The 19175-nt window shown below is 39.3% G+C and overlaps 1 protein-coding gene and 1 long non-coding RNA gene across 43 annotated transcripts in view; one reads left to right on the top strand and one right to left on the bottom strand.

The window, feature by feature from the left end:
- UBAP2 (ubiquitin associated protein 2) overlaps nucleotides 1-19175 on the bottom strand; it is a 129733-nt gene that overhangs the window by 49642 nt on the left and 60916 nt on the right. For 38 of the 42 annotated variants that reach the window (XR_013404740.1, XM_077965827.1, XM_077965824.1 and 35 more), the window contains 4 exons: nucleotides 17056-17133; nucleotides 10435-10489; nucleotides 8894-8997; nucleotides 812-877 (listed from right to left, as the gene is read on the bottom strand). Coding sequence is in view for 41 of the 42 variants with exons in the window: in XM_077965827.1 (XP_077821953.1) it covers nucleotides 812-877; nucleotides 8894-8997; nucleotides 10435-10489; nucleotides 17056-17133 (303 nt within the window). In the remaining variant the exon portion in view is untranslated. The remainder of the gene's footprint in view (nucleotides 1-811; nucleotides 878-8893; nucleotides 8998-10434; nucleotides 10490-17055; nucleotides 17134-19175) is intronic. The other 4 variants (XM_077965831.1, XM_077965841.1, XM_077965846.1 and 1 more) reach the window with 1 other exon arrangement.
- LOC144334654 (uncharacterized) lies at nucleotides 4411-17940 on the top strand. Its single transcript, XR_013404765.1, has 3 exons — nucleotides 4411-6791; nucleotides 7106-8326; nucleotides 17481-17940. It is a non-coding gene; the product is annotated as an uncharacterized LOC144334654 (long non-coding RNA).

Here is a 19175-nt window from a genome sequence, read left to right as displayed (position 1 = left end):
GAGGTTGCAGTGAGCCGAGATCATGCCATTGCACTCCAGCCTGGGCAACAAGAACAAAACTCCATCTCAAAAAAAATAATAAAAATAAAAATAAAATAATAAAAATAATAAAAAAAAGACTGGCCTACCACTTTGAGAGCAGTATTTTGAAAATAATTAAACACAACTTTGGACTTGCATAGTAGGGTGAGAATCTGAGTACATTTAAAAGCAAGTACAAGGCACTATGTAGCCTGAAGGAAAAACAGGAAAACAGTTAAAAGCAGAGATGCAACATGATAGAGTGGCGTGTCAGGAAATTACAGGGAAAACTCCCATGTCAGAAGCAAGTGCCACATTGCAGGAACTAGCCATACAGACTATAAAAAATTCCAGACATTAAATACAGAAGGCAGAGGCTCAGGTCCTAATCATATTTTGGAATATTAAAATTTTAATTTGGTTCACATTAGACCTACACCCCAAAACATAAGGGAAAAACTTCAACAATCCTTATTTTCAGCTTAAAATAATATATTTGAGATGAATGCTTCATGTTCAGTTTAACTTGGTGTTAGTCCTCTAATGAATGTATGTTAAAGAAGGCCACTTAGGAAAAAGGAAAACAATGGTGAAAATTCTGTGGCACCTTGAAAGTCAATCAAACATTTCCATTAGCAAACTGCAAATTTGATTACCAAATAAATGGGTATAGTTTACAAACATTTATCTGATAAATTTGTATTAGCTAGCTTTGATAAAAAATGAAAGATATTGCAAGCAATTTATAAGATTCTTAACTTAAAAAATTAAAAAAATTAAGTATTCATACCTTTGAGTCCATAAGAACTTTTGTTTGACAGATCCTGAGCTACGTTGTGAGTATCTGATGCCAGTTCTGTGGACCAATGTAAAATTGAGGGTTTAAACATATCAAAAAAATGAAAGTATTCATCACAAGAGAAGATAGTCACCGTCAAAGCTATGTATATGCTGCGTTACTGCCCAAGGATAGTGAAATGTAGTTGAAATCCATACTCTTACAGGTCACTGCAAATCAAGTTATGAATTTTATCCCTGATGGCTCTTGGACGCTCAAATTACTTCAATTATTCTCACTCTCATGCCCATGTTTACCAAGTTCCCTTCTCACTCATCAAAGAGAGTATTCTAATCTGTTTAACAGGTACCAGTTTTTAGAAAACTTATCAATTAGCATTCTGAGTATACACAAGTCTTTCTAGTTTGGTTAATTTGAATGCTCCTCACATTGCGAACAGATTTGTGGTTATTGTACCGTCAACAGTTGGGTTTCTGAGCCTTATGGCCGAGTCCTGGACTCAGAACTCCCTTATCAACAAGCCAATACCATTCTGTGAGGCCTCTGGAAAAATAGCCAGCACCATCAGCTGATGACATCCTTTAACTGTATTCTACAACAAACTGGTTTTGCTTATCTAAATGCTTTTCAGCAAGAAATCTGCTACTTTAAATAATAAGTGGGAGGAGATGAAAGAAGAAAGAGAGGAGGAAAGATAAAATAAGAAAAAAAGTAACTAATTGACTAATTCAACATTCTGCTTCAACAGTTGGACAACATTCGGCTTCAAAGCCATGGAAGTGGGCACAGCTTCCACACACAGTTCTTCCACACTGTGTGGAAGCTGTGCACAGTGGTGCAGAGCTGTAGTCCCAGCTACACAGGAGGGTGATGGAGGAGGATCACTTGAGCCCAGGAGTTTGAGGTTGCAGTGCACTAAGATTATGCCTGTGAATACCAACTATACTCCAGCCTGGGCAACAAATTGAGACCCCCACCTCTTAAAAAAAAAGAAGGCCGGGCGCGGTGGCTCAAGCCTGTAATCCCAGCACTCTGGGAGGCCGAGACGGGCGGATCACGAGGTCAGGAGATCAAGACCATCCTGGCTAATACGGTGAAACCCCGTCTCTACTAAAAAAAATACAAAAAACTAGCCGGGCAAGGTGGCGGGCGCCTGTAGTCCCAGCTACTCGGGAGGCTGAGGCAGGAGAATGGCGTAAACCCGGGAGGCGGAGCTTGCAGTGAGCTGAGATCCAGCCACTGCACTCCAACCCGGGCGACAGAGCGAGACTCCATCTCAAAAAAAAAAAAAAAAAAAAAAGAAGAAAACATCAGTGGAGGTATTAATAAAGGCACTATAATATCACATACATATTTTTGTTTGGATGTGTTTTCATTCCACTTTTATAAAAACCTAAGAATGGGGTTGTCAGATGGTATGATAAAGGTATGCTTTCCCACCAGGCATGTATATGAGTACCTGTTATTCCACAATCCTCACCAGCACTTGGAATTTTTCGTTTCCTTTAAAGTCATTTTAATAGGTGAATGGGCGTAACTCAATGTGGCTTTACTTTGTATTTCCCCAGTGACGAATGATGATGAGCACATTCTTACAGATTTGTTTGCTATCCATTTATCATCTTCCCTTGTAAATGCAAATACTTTGCTTTCTATGAACTTTTTCTGTTAAAATAATTACAGATTCACAGGAAGTTATCCTTCACCAGTCTCCGTGTTGAAATAGACATTACACAAAATTTACCACGTCTAACCCTCTTCGAGTGTACAATTTAGTGGCACTGAGTATATTCCTAATGCTGTACAATAACTACTATCCATTTCTAGAACTTCTTCCATTTTTTTCCCCATTTTTAATTGCTCATTTGTTTTAGGGGGTTGTTTTCTTATTACTGATTGTGAGAGTTCTTTATTTATTTTGTATATAAGTCCTTATCAAATATGGATTTTATATAAACATTTTCTCCAAGACTACATCTCATCCTATCATTTTTCTCTTCAGAAGAATTTTACAATTTTTGATAAAATGTACTTTGTCAGTTTTCTCTTTTATGACTCAGGCTTATCTGATTCTATAAAGAAATCTTCACCTAACCTAAAGTCACTAAGATTTGCCACTCTAAGTTCTTTGTAAGTTGTACTTTTAGGTTTCATGTTTAAGTGTAAACTTGCAGGGTAATTTTTGTATATAGTATAATGTATGGCATTGAACTGCCTCATAATCTTTGACAAAAAACAATTAGCCATATGTACATGTAAACTACTATGCTATTGATTTATATGTCTTGCTTACTGTAGTGTTAGAGCAGTTCTTAAAATTAGGGAGTGTAGAACTTTTTTTTCTTTTCAAAACTGTTTATGCTACTTTAGTCCCTTTAATATTATATAAAAATTTTAGAGTCAAGTGGTCAAGGCCAGGCAAAATATCTCACACCTGTAATCCCACCACTTTGGGAGGCTGAGGTGGGCAGATCACTTGAGGTCAGGAGTTCAATACTGACCCGGCCAACATGGTGAAACCCCGTCTCTGCTAAAAATACAGGGGAAAAAAAAAAAAACAGCTGGGCATGGTGGCACACACCTGTAATCCCAGCTACTCAGGAGGCTGAGGTAGGAGATCACTTGAACCCAGGAGGTGGAGGTTGCAGTGAGGTGAGATCGCAACACTGCACTCCAGCCTGGGTAACAGAGTGAGAATCCATCTCAAAAAAAAAGAATCAAGTTGTCAAAAATCTGAGAAGATTTTGATTGGAATTATGCTGAAGCTATCGATCAATCTGGAGAGAAATGACATTTCAAAGATTTTGAGTCTTCCAATTCATGAACACTGAATATGTTCCCTTTTATGAGGGTCTTCTTTTATCTTTCCCAACATGTTGCATAATATCAACATACAAATCTTACATATATATAGTCAGAAATACAACTATTTCTTGTTTTTTTGGTACTCTAAAAAAAGTACTGTTTTTCTTCTTCTTTGTTTACAATTGTTCATTGCTAGTAAAGAAGCACCATAATTATATTTTAATGCTGGTTATAATTCTATACGCATTTGTTAGAATTCATCCTCTATACCTCTAAAGGGAGAATTTTATCATATATATATAAACTACATCAACAAATTTGATTTTTTTTAAAAATCAGTGGGGAATATTTACATGAGATGGACTACCATGGATTAAGAAATTCAAAGACTGAGTCAATAAAAACTAAATGTCACAACAGTAAGACTAAAATATATTAAAGTGGTATATCCCTCTATTTATTGTCTTCTTTATTTTCTCTCAATATTGTTTTCTATTTTTTCTAATCTTACATATTTTACATATCATTAGACTTATTCCTAGGTATTTGGTGTTTTCTGGAGCTACTAGCAATTTTTTTCCATTTTCTGTTTGTTGACGATTTACAGAAATATATTCATTCATGAAACTTGTGTCTTGCATTTTGTGCTTGTGAAACTCTCCAATAATTCATCTATAGTTTCTTTTACATAATCACAGAAAACAACGGTTTATTCTCCAGTCCTTATGACTTACTTATTTTTCTTTATTGCACTGGCTAGGACCTCCAGAACAGTGCGAATGGAAGCAGTGACCACATGTTTTTATCCTGTTCCAGAGGAAAAACACTCAATATATCACCAGTGACTGTAATACCTGCTGTAAGTTTACAGATATTCCTTATTTGATTAAGGAAATTCCCTGTATTTCTAATTGCCAGGGTTTTGTTTGTTTTTAATTAGAAAAATTATTTCTGCTCCTTTCATAGATCTTATTGTTCAGGAAACAGTCATACATACATATTTGGAATAATGTATTATCACACTCCCTATTAAAAGGCAAGGCACCATAGGTAAAACTGATCAGCCATCCAGAATTCTCAACTTATGGAATCTTGCTTCTTGATTTTACATTAATTCTGAAAATCAGAAATGTCATCTACAAAAAAAAGTTAAAGGGGCTACAAAACATAATCACTTTATTCAATATTATATTTGTAAACTGGAGTATATTTTCTTTAAAAAACGAAAAACTAAGAAGAAAATGTCACTCAACATCACTGAGCTCAACAGATCAGCAGGAAAAAAAATACTGTGATAAACTTGTCTCTGATACCAAGAAGAAATTTTACTCCAAGCATCAATACACTTCCAGTGTTTTCACTACATATTTCTTTAATGCTGCTCTTCATTCTTTTCCACATTTCACAATAGCGGATTGGTATAGACTTTAAAACTTCATTGACAGGAGCAAATCCAGTATCCATTGATTTCTTCTCAAAAGGCACTCTAACCTATCAGATTGCCTGGCAGTTTCATTCTCATGAATACTCTAACTGTAAAAAAAACTCAATAGGACACAAACAAATCCAAAGAATAAAAGAAGAAATTTGCTGCGTTTGGGGATATCTGGTGCATTTGACTGGTCCAGGATTATGAAACCTAAACCTCCCACTGTAAACAGGAAGCTGGATGCAAGTCCTTCCATAATAATATATTGTCCATTTACTCTGTACACCAAGAAAGCTACTGGCCTCTGATGCCCATGTTCATCAGTCACAGAGCCAACACTTGGAGGTTCAACAATAACATCATAAATTATTCCTCTGGTCATGAGGAAGCAAGACACCACCACCAAAGCATACACAGTCATGGCTGAAGGCATGTGCAGCCTGGTCGGCTTCGTCAGCTTCACGTTGGGACATTCGAGTACTAAGAATGGGCCATGGTACAAAGTCTCCATGTTGCTGGAATCAAAGACCATTATCCGGCTCAAATCCCACATGCCATTCAGAAACACTGTTGGTTTGTTTTAATCATGAACGAATATTGAACGCTCTTCCTTACAGAAATAATCATAAGGATTTTTATCTTTAATTCTGTTAAATGGATAATACTTATTTCTGTATTTTTATATATAACACACATAACATGAAATCTACCCTTTTACAGTAGACGGCTGAATAATTTTTAGTATATTCACAATTTGTGTAACCATCACCTCTGAAACAAACCCCATACTCATTCGTAGTCACTCACCACTTTTCCCAAATAGTTCCAGTCCTAGGCAACCACCAAGCTAATTTCTGTCCCTATAAATTTGCCTTAGACATTTCAAATAAAATCATAAAACACAATATATGTGGTCTTTCTGTGACTCTGCATACTATTTTCCAAACTATTTTCAAGGTTCATTCATGTTGTAGCATGTACCTTAATTCCTTTTTATGGCTGAACATTATTCTATTCTATGTATATTCTATATTTTGCTTATACATTCATCCATTGATAAACATTTGAGGTTTCTTCCCCTACCGTGACAGACCTGTTCAATAGGAAGTATGGGTTGTTTCTACTTTTTTATAATTATTAATTATGTTGCTATGAATCTTTTTGTACAAGATTTTTATGTGAACCTACATTTTCCTGTCTTTTGGGTAAGCATCTAGGAGTGGACTGATTTGTTTTTTAAAAGTTAAACAAACTAAGCTGGGCATGGTGGCTCATGTCAGTAATCCCAGCACTGGCTGGGTGGATCTTTGAAGCCAGGAGTTCAAGACCAGCCTCTGCAACAATGCAAAATCTTTTATCTACAAAAAATTTTAAAATTCACCCAGTGCAGTGGTGTGTGCCATAGTCCCAGCAGTAAGTACTAGGGAGGTTAAGGTGGGAAGATGGCTTGAATCCAGTGGTTCAAGGCTACAGTGAGTGATGATCACACCACTGCACTCCGGCCCGGACAACAGAGTGAGATGTTCTCTTAAAAAAAGAAACAGAAAAGAAGGTGGGGCATGGTGGCTTACGCCTGTAATCCCAGCACTTTGGGAGGCCAAGGTGAGTGGACCATTTGAGGTCAGCAGTTAGAGACTAGCCTGGCCAACATGGTGAAACCCTGCCTACTAAAAATACAAAAAAATTAGCCAGGCATAGTGCCGGACACCTGTAATCCCAGCTACTCAGGACGCTGAGGCAGGAGAATCGCTTGAACCTGGGAGGTGGAGGTTGCAGTGAGCCAAGATCATGCCATTGTACTCCAGCCTGGGTGACAGAGACTCCATCTCAAAACCCCCCCACCCCAAAAAACAGTTAAGCACACTTAAATACCAGGTGTAATTCATTCTTTCTCTTTCTTTCGTTCTTTCTTTCTCTCTCTCTTTCTTTTTTTGAGACAGAGTCCCACTCTGTCACCCAGGCTAAAGTGCAGTGGCACAATCTCAGCTCACTGCAACCTATGTCTCCCAGATTCAAGTGATTCTCCCACCTCAGCATCCCAAGTAGCTGAGACCACAGGCATATGCTACTACACCCAGCTAATTTTTGTATTTTTTTGCAGAGATGGGGTTTCACCATGTTGCCCAGGCTGGTCTCAAACTCCTGAGCTCAAGTGATCTGCCCACCTAAGCCTCCCAAAGTGCTGGGATTACAGGTGTGATTTAACACGCTCAACCCAAGCATAATTTTAACGTGGTTATGGTAACCTTTTCCTGTTTCTGTCTTACTGAATTCTATTTTCAAATACTTAAAGATTTTTACAAGAGTGAAATTAGTAATTCCAAACTTGTTGCCAAAAAAAAAAAAAATCGACATACAGTATCTTATAATCTCCTTAATATCTGTATGATCTATATCAATATTCCTTTTCTCCTTCCTGGAACTAATTACTCATGTTCTTCACCTTCCCTTGATGATCTCATAAGAAGCTTAACAATTTTACTAGTGTTTTCAAATAACAACTTACAAATTTTGTTGACCCTCTTTACAGTTTCTCTATTTACAGTTGATTAGTTGTGATTCTGGTCGTACTCTCTTACTTTCTGGCTAGGGTTGATGTTATATGGATGCTTGTGTGCATTATTTTATTTTATTTTTTATTTTTTGAGACACAGCCTTGCTCTGTTGCCAGGTTGGAGTGCAGTGGTACAATCATAGCTTATGTCATCCTCAACCTCCCAGGCTCAAGTGACTCTCTCCTCTCCAGCCTCCCAAGCAGCTGGGACCATAGGCGCAACCACCATGCCATGTTAATTTTTTACGTTTTCTTAGTATAGATGAGATCTTACTATGTTAATCAGGCTCACCTCAAACTGTGGCTCAAGTGATCCTCCCGCCTCAGCCACCTAAATGCTGAGATTACAGGCATGAACAACTTGCACCAGGGCTTGATAATTTATTGAACTATATTCTAAATCTAGGTTATATTTCATTGTGTTAAATTATGTTTTTGTTGTTGTTGTTGTTGTTTTGAGATGAAGTCTCGCTCTGTTACCCAGGCTGGAGTGCAATGGCACGATCTCGGCTCATTGCAACCTCCACCTCCTGGGTTCAAGCGATTCTCCTGTCTCAGCCTCCCAAGTAGCTGGGATTAAAGGCACGCACCACCAAGCCTGGCTAATTTTTTTATATTTCTGTAGAGACGGGGTTTCACCATGTTGGCCAGGCTGCTCTCGAATTCCTGACCTCAAATGCTCCATCTGCCTCGGTCTCCCAAAGTGCTGGGATTACAGGTGTGAGCCACTGCACCTGGCTAAATTATGTTTCTATAAGTATAATCTCAATACTTACTGTACAAAGAGCTTTATATAAATAAACAACCAATATTTACCCCAAGAATTTCAGAAAATAATCCAGAAACAGCATGATACAGAAAAACCTGCAGTAGCAACGTTGCTACAAATCCATCTATCATCTACCGCATTATCATACATTATCTGACCAAAGAATCCACCATTAGAAATGGGAAGTACTTCCAGTAAAAAATCTTCTCCTCAGAAATTCTATATATCTGTGACATACTTTGATTGGAGTGTGGGTTTGTGCTGATTTATGCCAATTACCTTATATAGCCTTTCTTAGCTCGCAGAAGGGAAAATCAAATTCTTTGTCATCATGAGATTTATATGTGACAGACTTTGGTGGTAAGAACCAACTAAGAATAATTTCAGAGGTAGGACAGTAGCCTGGTTTTCATTCTTTTCCATCAGCACATTTAGACTTCATCTTTGCATGAGAACATAAAACTCTTAATAGCTCAAACATTTAAAACTCATCTCTGGCAAAAACAGAACACTTACCAGTTCCCTCATCTGCACCATTCTGAGCAGCTTCCCAAACTACTAGCTTTGTCCCACACACATCTGTAGATGTAGAATCTGAATAGTCCGCAGGATTAAATGTCCTGGGGTTTGAAATAAAGAAATAATAAAGGCAAAAGAAGCAAGCACCTAAGCCAAAATATTAACCATACATGATCTTCCACCAAACAAGCCCAGTGTCTTCTCACAGCCACTGTAAAAGACATCACCTCTCCTTCCCCTATTTAAATATAACTAATTCTGCCAGCCATGGAGATGCAGATGTGAAAACCAGAAGCTGCCTAGGGACCTTCCACACATTCTGGTATAATAGCCTTATTTTACTAAAACATGGTCCTCAGCATCCTAAAGCAGACAAGGAGACCCATAATCTTTCAAGGCAGAATAAGGGCTCTCATAAGAGTCCTGCTGAAAAATAAGGAATAAATAGGGAACACAGGTATTTTCTTCCCAAGTCAGAATCCAAGTTTGGCTTTGAACCTTTTATAGCTTAGAATTATATGCTCCTTTATAGAAACATTAGATAAAGAAGAAAACATTTTGTTCAGCACCTCTATTTCTTTTCAATAAAATCCTAAACTGAACACCCAGTTTAACTGAATCATGGTTCAGAGGTCTAACATGAGCCAAAACAAATATTACCTTTAAAATTTTCACAAAGGAATGTGAAGTAAACAGAAAAATCCACAAAACAATTTACAGCTAATGGGCAGGGCTATGTCTTAAAGCGCTCCTGAGAGTTTGCTCCCTGTGTTTTTATCCCTCCTTTTCCTCGAAGGAGCTTAGGAAGAAGGCAGATTGCAGGAGGCACCACCACTTATCTAGAAGGCACTGACACCAAGAGTGCTGCCTGAAGTTAGAGAGAGACAAAGGGCTTTTCTTGGAGCCAATTCCCTTCCTTGACTGCATCTACGTATGGCTTCCACAGGATGTTTTAAAACTTTTTCTAAAAATTCAATGGGAGCTAATGTTTTAGAAGCAACAAAAAGTAAAATAACACCCAGAAACAAGAAATAAACCTCTGATTTTACTACCTTTGAGTCTGTTCAATGTTCACTATTACAATTCAGGAAAAAGATATCACTTCTACATAAATAAGCACTACATTTACTTAGCATTCAAAGACAATGGCTGGATTAACTAACATGGCCCTTAGGCAGTGCCATTTAGGTATGTCTGTAGGTATGTTGTCACAACTTCAGGTGACTGCTACTGATATTTATTAATAGTACAGAGAGGACAGATGTTGCTAAACATCCTACAATATACAGGAGACCCTACCACTCCATGGAAGTATTATCCAATCCACAATCAATAGTGCCAAGGCTAGAAACCCTGCTCTAATGCCTATTTAAAAGATCAATTTTATTCATATTATTTTTCTTATTTGTAAATCTCTTTAAGTATAGAAAACACTAGATTCACCATGATGATCAAATTAGATGCAGGGTATTAGAGGCAATTGAAGCATAAAAACTAGGGAATTAAATAACTATAAAACTAGGATGGCTATGACTTACCCCATGCCTTGGGTTGAGAACCTTCCTGCCCCTCTCCCTCTGCCACGTCCAAATCCTTTAAAAAAAAAACAAACAATTATATTATAAAATAATATTCATGTCCTACACAATTACACTTCCTTCTTCATCCTATACTCACTACCCAGACAATATTATCATTGTTCCTAATGGCACCAACATTCCAATCCAGGGCATCCAATTTCCAATTTACTGATCCCTGATGATACAACTACCTATACCCAGTTAGTGACTTCTAAGGCTAGAAAAGAATTAAATTCTCCTTGTATTATATTTGTGGTATTTGACAGCTAAACACAGGAAGGTTATATTATAAAACAGTCTGCACCCTTTAAAATCAGGAAGGGCAAACACCATGGAATTATAAGCCACTACTATAAAATGAAATGAGAACCAGAAAGAGGAAAATTCAAAGTAAGCTGAAGGCACTGTTAAATATCATTTTAAATACTAGGTCTTTGATCAAAGACCAAAATGGCAGCAAGCATGGGAATAAGCAAACAAGAAGAGAAAATTATGACTAGCACCTTTCCACATTCTCTCTTCATTAAAATCCTGAACTGAAGAGCAAAGGCCTAAATTTAAGAGCTAAAACTATAAAACTCTCAGAGAAAAACACAAAGCAAATGCTTTACAACACTGGATTTAGCAATGATTTCTTCAATATGACACCAAAACTACAGGCAAAAAAAGAAAAACTAGACAAAATGGACTTTATGAAAATTAAAAACTTTTCTGAGACAGGCATGGTGGCTCACACCTATCATCTCAACAATTTGGAAGTTGAGGTGGAAGGGTGGCTTGAGCAAGGAGTTCAAGGCCAGTCTGGGCAATACAGGGAGACTCCCTCTCTACAAAACTATTTTTTATGGGCACAGTGGCATGAGCCTCTAACAAAAAATTTTTTTTAATTAAAAAATCCAATCCGGGGCCGGGCGCGGTGGCTCAAGCCTGTAATCCCAGCACTTTGGGAGGCCGAGACGGGTGGATCACGAGGTCAGGAGATCGAGATCATCCTGGCTAACACAGTGAAACCCCGTCTCCACTAAAAAACACAAAAAACTAGCCGAGCGAGGTGGCAGGTGCCTGTAGTCCCAGCTACTCGGGAGGCTGAGGCAGGAGAATGGCGTAAACCTGGGGGACGGAGCTTGCAGTGAGCTGAGATCCAGCCACTGCACTCCAGCCTGGGCGACAGAGCGAGACTCCATCTCAAAAAATAAAAAAATAAAAAAAAATCCAATCCATCTTCCCCATAAATTCTAACAAGATAATGGAATTATTGTTTCGCACTCACCTGGCAGTAATGCTACTAGTAACGTTGGTTTCTGTGTATATACCATTTCCCTGCATTGTTATCTGGAAGGAACAGATTAATCTAGCAGCTCAGAATAAAAATCCAGTGTATTTTAATCATGAAAACCAAGTCCAACGTTTCCAAAGATTATCAAAGTGAATAAACCATGTTATGGTAAATGCTGTACCTTTCCTCCTCAAGCCCTGGGACTCTACTACGTATCTGTTGAATGACTGTTCAAGGGTTTTTTTTTTGAATTTTTGGAGACAGAGTTTTGCTCTGTCACCAAGGTTGGAGTGCAGTGGCGTAATCTTAGCTCACCACAACCTCCACCTCCCAGGTTCAAATGATTTTTGTGCCTCAGTCTCCCGAGTAGCTGGGATTACAGGCCTGCGTCACCACGCCTGGATAATTTTTGTATTTTTAGTGGAGACAGGGTTTCACCACGTTGTCCAGGCTGGTCTTGAATTCCTGACTTCAAGTGATCCACCCACCTCACCCTCCCAAAGTACTGGGATTACAGACGTAAGCCACCACTCCCCGCTTCAAGTTTTGACTAATATTTACATATTCCATGCTGAGAATCGAAATGGAAAAGTTGCTCATTACTTTTTCTTTTTCTGAGTTGGGATTTCACTGGCCATATTGGCCAGGCTGGTCTTGAACTCCCGGCTTCCAGTGATCCGCTCACCTCAGCCTCCGAAAGTGCTGGGATTATAGGTGTGAGCTACCATGCCTGGCCTAGTTGCTCATTACTCTGAAAGCCGAAATTCAAAGAACAACCAACCACCCCTATTGGGGCAGATCTTAACTGCAGACATCCCTCCTTTTCAAACAGCCTGAAGGGAAGCAAATGCAGAAAGTGGGCCTAATCTAAAAAGATAGAAAGCACTCCTTCCCCTCATCCCCAGAAGATAGTAAGAAGGACTTTAAAAGCTAGCTGTGCCACAGGGTGGGGAACATCCCACACCGGGGCCTGTTGTGGGGTTGTGGGAGAGGGGAGGGACAGAATTAGGAGATATACCTAATGTAAATGACCAGTTAATGGGTGCAACACACCAACATGGCACATGTATACATATGTAACAAACCTGCACGTTGTACACGTGCACCCTAGAACTTAAAAGTATAATTTAAAAAGAAAAAAAAAAAAAAAAAAAAGGGCTAGCTGTGCCAGAGGCCAGCCTGAGCAACATAGCAAGACCCGGCCTCAAAAAAATTCCAGATTTCTCAGGACTAGTTCAATAATATAGATGGTACTACTTCCATGTCCAGGGACCTGTTCAGGCCACAAACAGAAGGCGGCATCTTTGGTGTTTTTCTGGCTCAGAGACTTGGGAGTCTATCCCCCTACATTCTCAAGAGAGTCTGGAATAACCCCTCCCCAGCCTCAAAGAATACTACATTAATCAAATGAAAATGACAAAACATCCCTGGAATTCACTGAGGAACAAAGCTTATTTACAGCAATATCTTCAACAACACAATAGGTATGTAAATATCAGTTGCTACATTTAAGACTGATATATGGCCAGGAGCAGTGGCTCACACCTGTAATCCCAGCACTTTGGGAGGATCACGGGCGGATCACGAGGTCAGGAGATCGAGACCATCCTGGCTAACGCGGTGAAACCCTGTCTCTACTAAAAATACAAAAAATTAGCCAGGCGTGGTGGTGGGTACTTATAGTCCCAACTACTCAGGAGCCTGAGCCAGGAGAATGGTGTGAACCCAGGAGGGGGAGCTTATAATGAGCCGAGATTGTGCCACTGCACTCCAGCCTGGGCAACAGAGCGAGACTCCATCTCAAAAAAAAAAAAAAAAAAAAAGTAGAGGAACTAATCTGAGTTACTAAATACAAAACAGTAAGATAAAGCAGTGAGAAAGGTTACAGAATAAACTATTGTTGCCTTTTTTGCATTATTTTTCTGCCATCCAGAAGGAAACCAAACCCTGTAACTTCAAGTGTAATTCATTAGCAGCCAGGTGCAGTGGCTCGTGCCTGTAATCCCTCTGCTTTAGGAGGCCAAGTGAGGAGGACTGCTTGGAGTCAGGAGTTCAAGACCAGCCTGGGCAATACAGGGAGACCTATCTCTACAAAAATGCTTTTAAAAATTAGCTGGGCATAGCCAGGAGCATGGCTCACACCTGTAATCCCAACACTTTGGGAGGCCGGGGCGGGCGGATCACGAGGTCAGGAGATTGAGACCATCCTGGCTAACATGGTGAAACCCCGTCTCTATTAAAAATACAAAAAATTAGCCAGGCATGGTGGCGGGCGCCTGTAGTCCCAATTACTCGGGAGGCTGAGGCAGGAGAATGGCGTGAACCCGGGAGGCGAAGCTTGCAGTGAGCTGAGAGTGTACCACTGCACTCCAATCTGGGTGACAGAGCGAGACTCCGTCTCAATCAATCAATCAATCAATCAATAAAAGAAAAAGAAAAAAAATTAGCTGGGCATTGTGATGTGCACCTGCAGTCCTATCTACTCAGGAGGCTAAGGCAGGAGTATTGCTTGAGCATAAGAGTTGAAGGTTGCAGTGAGCTATGATCATGCCACCGTACTCCAGGATGGGCAACAGAGCGAGACCCTGTCTCTAAAAAAATAAACAATAGTTCACTACCTTACTTGACTCAATCTCACCAGAAGAAAAGACCAAAATAATACATATAAGCTGCTAAACCATGTATCAATACACGAGATAAAGAAACATACAAAAGAAGAAAAGTAACTTAAATACACATTTAAGCCTGACCTACATGGAGAAACCCTACTCTACTGAAAACACAAAAGTAGCTGGGCATGGTGGCGCATGCCTGTTATCCCAGCTACTCGGGAGGCTCAGGCAAAAGAATTGCTTGAACCCAGGGGGCGGAGGTTGTGATGAGCCAAGATCCCACCATTGCACTCCAGCCAGGGCAACAAGAGCGAAACTCCCGTCTCAAAAATAAAAACAAATAAAAAATAAAAAATAAACAATAAAAATGAAAATAGGTTAGGCGCGGGGGCTTACGCCTTGTAATCCCAGCACTTTGGGAGGCCGAGGCGGGCGGATCACTAGGTCAAGAGATCGAGACCATCCTGGCCAACATGGTGAAACCCCATCTCCATTTAAAAATACAAAAATTAGCTGAGCCTGTAGTCCCAGCTACATGGGAGGCTGAGGCAGGAGAATCGCTTGAATCCTGGAGGAAGAGGTTGCAGTGAGCTGAGATTGCACCAGTGCACTCCAACCTTGAGACAGAGCGAGACTCTGTCTCTAAATAAGTAAATAAATAAATAAAATGTGTAACCAGTGAAACCCCATCTCTACTAAAAATACAAAAAATTAGGCAGGCATGGTGGGGCTCGTGCCTATAGCCCCAGCTGCTCAGGAGGCTGAGGTGTAAGAATCACTTGAGCCCAGGATTTCGAGGTTGCAGTAAGTTAAGATCATGTCACCGCACTCCAGGCTGGGCAAGAGTGAGATACTGTCTCTTAAGAGAAAAAAAAAAAAAAAAAACAGTAGACAAAGGATCTAAAAAAACAATACACAAATGGCCAAAAGGTACACAAAAAATGTTCATCATTAAACATCAACAAAATACAAAGAAAACCACAATGAGGTATCATCTTACCCCAGTTAGAACAGCTATTATCAAAAAGACAAAAAGTAGCCTGTAATCCCAACTACTGAGGTGGCTGAGACAGGAAGATTGCCTGAACCCAGGAGTTCAAGACTGCAGTGAGTTATGATCATGCCACTACATCTAATTAATTAAGCAAATTAAACAGATGCTGGTGAAGACACAGGGAAAAGGGAACTCTCATACACTACTGGTGGGAATATAAACTGGTGCAGCCATTTTGGAAAACAGTATGGAGATTTATCAAAAACAAAAAATTGAATTACCATATGATCCACCAATCCCATTACTGGATATTTATACAAAGAAAAGGAAACCAATAGTGCTTCATAGTTGCCAGGTTGGGGTGGCTGTGGCAATTTCTCTTCTTTCTAAATTTTTAACTTTTTACTGATACATAATATTTAAACACATTTATGGGGTACATGTGGTACTTTGCTACATGCAGAGAATACATAATTATCAAGTTGTGGTATTTAGGGTATCCGTTACTATGAGCGTTTATCATTTCTATGTGTTGAGAACTTTTCAAGTCCTCACTTCTAGCTATTTTGAAGTGAAGCACTATTCACAATATTCACAAATACAGAGAATCAACCTAAGTGTTTATCAACAGATGAATGGATTTCAAAAAGTGATAAATTTACACGTTGGAATACTATTCAGTCATAAAAGAATGAAATGATGTCCTCTGGAGCAACATGAATGGACCTGGAAGACACTGTATTAAATAAAATAAACCAGACACAGAAAGACAAATATCACACGTACTCACTCACATGGGAGCTAAAAAAGTTATCTCATGCAGGTAAAGAGTGGAAAGATAGTTACCAGAGGGAGAGAAGGTGATGGGTATAGAGGGTGGGGAATAAAGAGAGATTGGTGGATAGGTTAAAACACAGAAGGAATAAATTCTAGGCCGTGCTCGGTGGCTCATGCTTGTAATCCCACCACTTTGGGAGGATTAGGCGGGTGGATCACTTGAGGCCAGGAGTTTGAGACCAGACTGGTCAACATGGTAAAACCCCATGTCTATCAAAAATACAAAAATTAGCTGGGCATGGTGGAATGCACCTATAGTCCCAGATACTCAGGAGGGTAAGTGGAAGGATTATTTGAGCCCAGGAGGTAGAGGTTGCAGTTAGCTGAGATGGTGCCACTGCACTCCAGCCTGGGTGACAGAGTAAGACCCTGTCCCAAAAAAAGGGAGTAAGTTCTAATGTTCAACAGTAAAGTAAGGTGACTACTTAACAATTACGTATTATACACTTCAAAATAGCTGGAAGTGAGGACTACAGCAAAAAGACTACAACTCACTGAACGCTCAAATGAACATAGCCTTTTTTAGCAATAAAGTATTTTTAAAGTAAGGTTTTAAAAACCCTATTGCATTGTATTCCAAATGTAATACAATTATAATTTGTCTTTGGTTAGAGCTTTAAGTTTTAAACTATTCATAGAAAGGGCTTTCTCAGCTCATCCAAAAACAACCCTTTGGTTTCTTCAAAACTACGTAACACAAAATAGTTCATTTACGGGCATCAGTAAACAAATGATCAGATTTTAAGACGACCTGCCATTCTTTCAGAACACATTGCTATCCCTAGTCAGAGTCCAGAAAAGCAACCGCCTGCTTTTTCCTCCTAATTGAAAGCATTTTCTTCTCTCTTACTCTAGCTTACCTCTACCTCGGGCTCGCTTGCCACGATCTGAAGGTTTGTCCACTTGATTGCAATCAATTCCATTTTCTTCACCTCTAACTAGGGGGAAAAGAGCAGAAAAATCAAATTTCCATTTCCAAACCTCTTGTACGTAACCTTACCAAGCACCTATTAAAGGCAAAGAAGGAATGACAAACAGGCTACAATTTAAACAATGGGTTCAGAAACAGGAAAAACAAAAACATAAGTGACTTAAAAACTGAATGAGGTCAGGCACAGTGGCTTACACTTGTAGTTCTAGCACTTGTAATTTCCAGCTGAGGGGGGCAGATCTCTTGAGCTCAAGAGCTTGAGACCAGCCTGGGCGACATACAAAAAAAATACAAAAATTGGCCAGGCGCAATGGCTCATACCTATAATCCCAGCACTTTGGGAGGCTGAGGCAGGCGGATCACTTGAGGCCAGGAGTTTGAGACCAGCCTGGCTAACACAAGGAAACCCCGTCTCTAGCGAAAAATATAAAAATTAGCCGGGTGTGGTGGCGTGTACCTATAGTTCCAGCTACTCGAGAGGCTAAGGCAGGAGATTGCTTGGACCCAATAGGCAGAGGTTGCAGTGAGCCGAGATCTCCTCACTGCACTCCAGTCTGGGCAAGTGAGCAAGACTCTGTCTCAGTAAAAATACAACATATAAAATACAAAAAATATGAAAATCAGCCAGGCATGGTTGTGATGGCGTGCAGCTAGTAGTCCCAGCTACTCAGGAGGCTGAGGTGGGAGGATCACCTGAGCCCAGGGAGGTCAAGGCTGCAGTGAGCTGTGATCACGCCACTGCACTTCAGCCTGGGTGGAAGAGTAAGACCTTGTCTCAAAAAAAAAGAAGTAAAAAAAAAAAAAAAAAAAAAGAGAAAAAGAAATCACATCTTCCTTAATTCACATGAAAATTCTGAAAACAAATTAAAATAACATATTGATTGATTTTTCTTTCTTCTTTGTGGACTTGCTGTGAAGTTTCTGCTTCAAAAAAAACTACCTCCATTATGCAACTATGTTAATATATCACAGAATTTGATCATTAGTTACGTTCAAAGCCTGGAAAGGCACAGAATAGCAAAATAGTAATACCAAGGAAACACTGAGTTCTTAGAAAAACTAAAGTGTTAGAATTGGGTTTTTCTAGAATACTAACCGGAAGATGCCAACTCGCAGTCTTTTCTTTTTCTCATCCCTATATTGGCATTAATAGCTCTATATAATACAGAAATTTTATAAACAATATTGGAATGGCTTGCTCCCCTCACCTCTGTCAGAGGTTGACTCACATAAATTCCAGTGAGGCTTTCCTTGGCAACCCACTTACATTTGCCAGACCTATTCCCATAATTTGCATCTCTCTTTCTGCCTTTGTCTTTCCCTATAACATAATTTCTACATAACACCATTAAAATATATTAATATAAAATATTTTATCTCCTTTATTGTTACATCCCATTTGACCTTCTTTAAAATATAAGTTTTAGAAGGGCAAAGATTTTACCTATTTTATTCAATGCTGCATGCCTATAAAAGTATCCACTACATAGTAGATACTCAATAAATATCGGTGGAATATATGAGACAAGCAAGAGTCTCTAGAGTGATATGTTAAATATTTACATTTTATTCTTTCATAACTTAGCTACACTGACACACTGCCAGAGCAGACAGGGTTGTTTTGCATAAACAGTGACAAAACCTAGAAAACCTAGGTCTAATGGAAATGAGACCTGCCTATGAGAAATCCTGCCTATTCAGCAACTTTTCTCTTAATCTAACTCTTGTCTGCCTATGAGAAATCCTGCCTATTCAGCAACTTTTCTCTTAATCTAACTCTTGTCTGCCTATGAGAAATCCTGCCTATTCAGCAACTTTTCCCTTAATCTAACTCTTGTCTGCCTATGAGAAATCCTGCCTATTCAGCAACTTTTCTCTTAATCTAACTCTTGTCTATACCATGAGTCTCTATAAATGGAGAAGAAAAAAACAGCTTTATCTACCTATAAGTAAATGACCCCTGGCCCCTTCTTTGCCACACACACACAATTCTAAAATTAACGAATGTGTCTGCCTTATAACAGAAGGCAGTCATAAGACACACTACAC

This window comes from Macaca mulatta, chromosome 15 (genome assembly GCF_049350105.2).
Source record: "Macaca mulatta isolate MMU2019108-1 chromosome 15, T2T-MMU8v2.0, whole genome shotgun sequence".
Lineage (NCBI taxonomy): Eukaryota > Metazoa > Chordata > Mammalia > Primates > Cercopithecidae > Macaca > Macaca mulatta.
Note: the sequence above shows the minus strand (reverse complement) of the source record. Positions and strands in the feature narration are given on the sequence as shown.